Raw genomic sequence first — 4,725 nt, 5'->3', positions numbered from 1 at the left:
AGTTGAGGATATTTTTATAGTCCCTTTCGAGGTACCTTCGGCTTATGCACATATATGTCTACTTGTATATTACATATGTATGAACAACACATTAATTCTGCTTCAAAACATGTGAAGAAGATGTATTTCAACGAAACAACACGAAAATCAACCTGGAAAGTGGAACACTGTGGTACATTTGAGGATATATTTATAGTCCCCCACGAGGTTCCTTCGGCTTAAGTGCATATTATATAGCATAGTAAATATTATGGTCTCACTCGCGCTTTGAACTCATTGGAAGACGTGGACATGGAAAAGAAAGAACAAGATTAAAAAAAGAAAGGAATCTGGAAACCTTACTTACCTGGCACGTCAAACTACGTTTATAGCACAATCGAAATCAAAAAGTAATTAAAGCAATCCTGCCATGCTTCTATAGATGGGTAACCAATCCTCACGGAAGCCTTTCCTATAGAATGAAGCAATTAATCTCTGGACACGGCTGCTTCGGAGATTTCCTGTGTAGAATAGGAAAAGAACCTCTGCCTAAATGCCACCACTGCAACGCTATGAAAGATGATAACATACATACAGCCTTCATCTACCCGGCGTGGTCGGAAGAAAGGAAGAGGCTATACGAAATAACGGGCCAGTTGTCCAGCTTAGAAGGAATGATAGAAGCAATCCTTCACACACCAGAGAAATGGGAAGCTCACAAAGCGGTCTGTGAAGCAGTCCTGTCGAAAAAAGAAGAACATGGGAGAGTCAGGGAAGCACGGAGAGTAACCGCGCAGAGAATTACTGCCAGCATTTTCATAAGATGGAACTGAACTATAACATAACCCTACACTACCGTGCACAAGGACCACCAGATGAATCACAGCAAAACATCCACTAGTAGAAACAATTTCCAACAGAAAGAATGGACGCGAAGACATGCACATGCCGTCCTCCACCATCTTGGACGCAAACAGCCATCTCCAAGAATCACGCGCATAAACATAGAGCGTAACAACAAGGCGCATCCACATATGCACTGTACAATCACACGCGACAATGATGATGTACATGCTACGTCGGAAATTTTCACCGATCAAAAAATTGTAACAACGCTTTGAAGTATGAATGAGCACGTATTTAACCGGAATGTATGAATGATATCGCGTATTTATTAGAACGAAGATAGGATTAAACATGAATGTTCTCTGTAATGACAATCATGTACTTAATCTTGAGCTTCATAATAATTCAGCATCGCGAATAACTATGTGACGAAATAATGACGCAACGTACTAAAATGTACGCAAGCAAAAAAGGAATGAACACCTGCACATGGTTAGTCGAAGAATGGAAACTTCGAGCAAATGACTCTGTTCGAAGGAGAATTGATATTGAATACCTTCCCAACGGTTTGAGGATCTTAAGTAAGGAATGCATCTCCCCTCAACCAGGGTTTGAGAAGGTGAAAGGAGTTTTCTTAGGAAAAAAGCGCGGGGAGAATACGAAGCAATCCGAAAGGGGTCCCGAATCCTCCCCGTTGCACTTTCAAAGAGTCATCGGAGGGTTTTAGCCGGTAAGAGTCCGGCACTACCCACGCGGTCAGCACTTGGAGCTGCCATGTCAGCTCCCTGATCTGGTTGAGTGGGTGTCCATGAGGATTTCCCCCTGTCAAAAAAAAAAAAATGTTGTGAGTGAGCCACCCACGAGAAAATGTGCTGGAGTTAATACTGAGATGTCTTCAGGATCATCGCTGATTGGTTGTAGCGGTCGTGAGTTCAGAATTGCTTCGATCTAAGTTTAGCGTATGTGCTTAGTGTGCGTATGTATTAGAGTATGTGCTCTCGATGTTTAGAAGCGTACTGAATTCCTCATAGGTGAGTTTGATGTCACCTATCGTCCGTCGAAGATGATACTTGGTAGACTTGACGACCGCTTTCCACTTTCCACCCATGTGTGGAGATGCTGGTGGGATGAATGTCCAGTTGGTTCTGTCCTTGAGAAACAAATGTGAGAGATGCTGATGTTCCTGCGACCCTTGCGTAAACATTGCCTTGAGATTCTTGTCAGCTCCAACGAAGTTCGTCCCACAGTCTGAGTAAAGCCTTTGTGGGATTCCTCTCCGTGAGGTAAACCGTCTGTATGTTGCAATAAAACCTTCTGTTGAGTAATCCGTAACGAGTTCGAGATGGACTGCTGACGTTGAGAGACAAACAAAAACACATATCCAGCCCTTCTGTGTTTTTGCACCTCGCCCTTTCCACGTAGTAAGTATGATTGGTCCCGCGTAGTCAACACCGACCCACATAAACGGACGTGATGGCGTAACTCTCGAAAGAGGTAGTTGGCCCATCAATTGCTGGGCACGGATCCCCCTTTGTCGAGCACATACCACACACCGTAATATGTGAGATTTGACGGGAGCTCGTCCTCCAATGATCCAATACGATTGCCTGATATGAGACAGCGTTAACTGAGTTCCTCCATGAAGGGTTTCTAGATGCGAGTGAGCAATAACAAGATCAGACAACCGAGAGTGGCGAGGTAAGATGGCAGGGTGCTTGCCATCGTAGGTTAGTTGCGAGTTTTCCAATCGTCCTCCAACTCGAATCACCCCTTGTTCATCGAGATATGCCGTCAACCGGCTGAAGACGTGTGATGAAGGTAGCTTCGAGTTTGTACCAATTACCTTCAGTTCTTGCGCGAAGTATATGGATTGCGTTGCTTTGATCCAAAATACCCGCGCGAGTTCCAAGTCAGTTACCGAGTAAATTTGTGCGCCCAATGATTGTCCCTTAGATCCTTTCAACCTCGAGATGAACCTGTAACAGATTCCCGTAATAGTAATGAGTCTTTTCAACGTTGAATAACGATGAATCAGATCCCAGTGGTAATCTAGAGTTTGGGCTTTGAAGAGATACGCTACTCCTGGACGAGCTTCTGGAGTGTTTGTATCATCTTTGAGTACTGGTTGTGTCGGCCACGAGTCACTGGGTTCTGTCAACCAGGGTGGTCCCGTCCACCACAGGTCGTGATGTCCAAGCTGATGAGTAGTTAAGCCTCGTGATGCGCAATCTGCTGGGTTGGATGTACCCGGCACATATCTCCAATGTGCTCCGGCGGTTAGTTCTTGAATAATCGTAACCCGATTCCTTACGTAGTCCTTCCACCGTGAAGGATGTGATTTGATCCACGTGAGAGTAACTTGAGAATCCGTCCACAAGTAAATGTTCCTTATGTTGAGTTTGAGTCTAGCTTGGACATAATGCATGAGCTTTGCCAACAGTCCTGCTGCGGCAAGCTCCATTCTCGGGATTGTGATTTTCTTAAGTGGTGCTACTCTCGTTTTGGAGCACACCAGTGACGTCACTTGGAGTTTTGTGGACGGAGATAATACAGTAACATAAATTACTGCCGCCATGGCGAGAGTTGAAGCATCAGAGAAGCCATGTAGTTCAATGAACGAGTCCTGATGTGTGTTGAACCATCGAGGGATAGAGAGGCTGGCCAGCCTTGTGAGGTCTTCTCTAAGCGAGTTCCACCGAGTCTCAACGTGAGATGGCAACGGATCATCCCAGTTGATTTTAAGTAGCCATAATTCATGTAACAGCATCTTTGTTCGAATTATGACAGGAGAGAGAAAGCCGAGTGGTTCAAAGATTTTGGCAATATGAGATAATACGGGGCGTTTGGTAGGAGCTATTGAGGTTGGATCTGATTCTGACTTGGATGTAAAAGTGAATATATCCTTCAAAGAGTTCCAATTCATTCCGAGAATTTTGGTATTGCAATCGTCTAAGGAAATGAGTGTCTGGTTATATAGATTCTCTGGAGCGAGTGTACCCATAAGCTCCAGACAATTTGATTGCCATTTAGCAGGCGGAAAACCGCCCGCCATGCACAAGCCTTTTAACTGATGTGCACCTTCGATTAGTTCGTCAGGGCCATCAGCGCCACCAAATACGTCGTCTACATATCTGGCTTGAGTTATGAATGGCACCGCCAGCGGAAAGCGATGTCCTTCGTCTTCCGCGAGTTGTAACAGAGTACGAACAGCCAAGAATGGGGCTGCCTTGGTACCATATGTAACCGTGGTGAGTTGATAACTTGCCTCATTGAGGTCTGAATCAACCCACAGAATACGTTGTAGGTCCCAATCCTCCTGATGCACACGAATTTGCCGATACATCTTTGTGATGTCTGTCGCAAAGATGCACTTGTATTGACGTATCCATAAGAGTACATCAGTGATATTTAGGAGTAAATTTGCCCCAGTGTGCATGATATCGTTAAGTGAGTACCCAGAAGTAGTGGTACTCGAGCCATTGAATACAACCCTCAGCTTGGTGGTTGTGCTGTCAGGTTTCAAGACTCCATGATGCGGTAAATAAAATGCCGCATGATCATGAGATGCTGTTGACGGTGGTGCCTTCACCATATGATTGAGAATCTCGTATTCCTTCATGAACTTTAGATAGAGTTCACGATACTCGACCTGTCTCTTGAGTTTTTCAAGAGTTCGCCGAAGGCATGCCCGAGCTTTATCGTATGAATTGCCCAATAGAGTTCGAGGCAACTTCAATGGGAGTCGCACAATGTATCTACCAGATTTGTCACGAGAATGTGTGGCACGAAAGTGCGTCTCGCACTCCTGTTCCTCTGGAGTTAGTGACACTGGTGATTCAACAATTTCTTCCTGAGTCCAAAATCTGGTCAACAATTCCTCCAACGAGGAGTCTCTGTCGA

General features: G+C 44.9%; 1 protein-coding gene across 1 annotated transcript in view; it reads right to left on the bottom strand.

Moving 5' to 3' along the window:
* Window positions 1-2,045: 2,045 nt before the first annotated feature.
* Window positions 2,046-4,725, bottom strand: part of LOC108631770 (uncharacterized) — a 4,732-nt gene continuing 2,052 nt past the window's right edge. Inside the window, exons 3-4 of the mRNA XM_018035931.1 lie at window positions 2,669-4,480; window positions 2,046-2,117 (exon numbers count right to left, since the gene is read on the bottom strand). Coding sequence (XP_017891420.1) covers window positions 2,046-2,117; window positions 2,669-4,480 — 1,884 coding nt within the window. The remainder of the gene's footprint in view (window positions 2,118-2,668; window positions 4,481-4,725) is intronic.

Source organism: Ceratina calcarata, unplaced genomic scaffold (assembly GCF_001652005.2).
Source record: "Ceratina calcarata isolate Rehan_Ccalc_2016 unplaced genomic scaffold, ASM165200v1 scaffold946, whole genome shotgun sequence".
NCBI classification, from domain to species: domain Eukaryota; kingdom Metazoa; phylum Arthropoda; class Insecta; order Hymenoptera; family Apidae; genus Ceratina; species Ceratina calcarata.
Note: the sequence above shows the minus strand (reverse complement) of the source record. Positions and strands in the feature narration are given on the sequence as shown.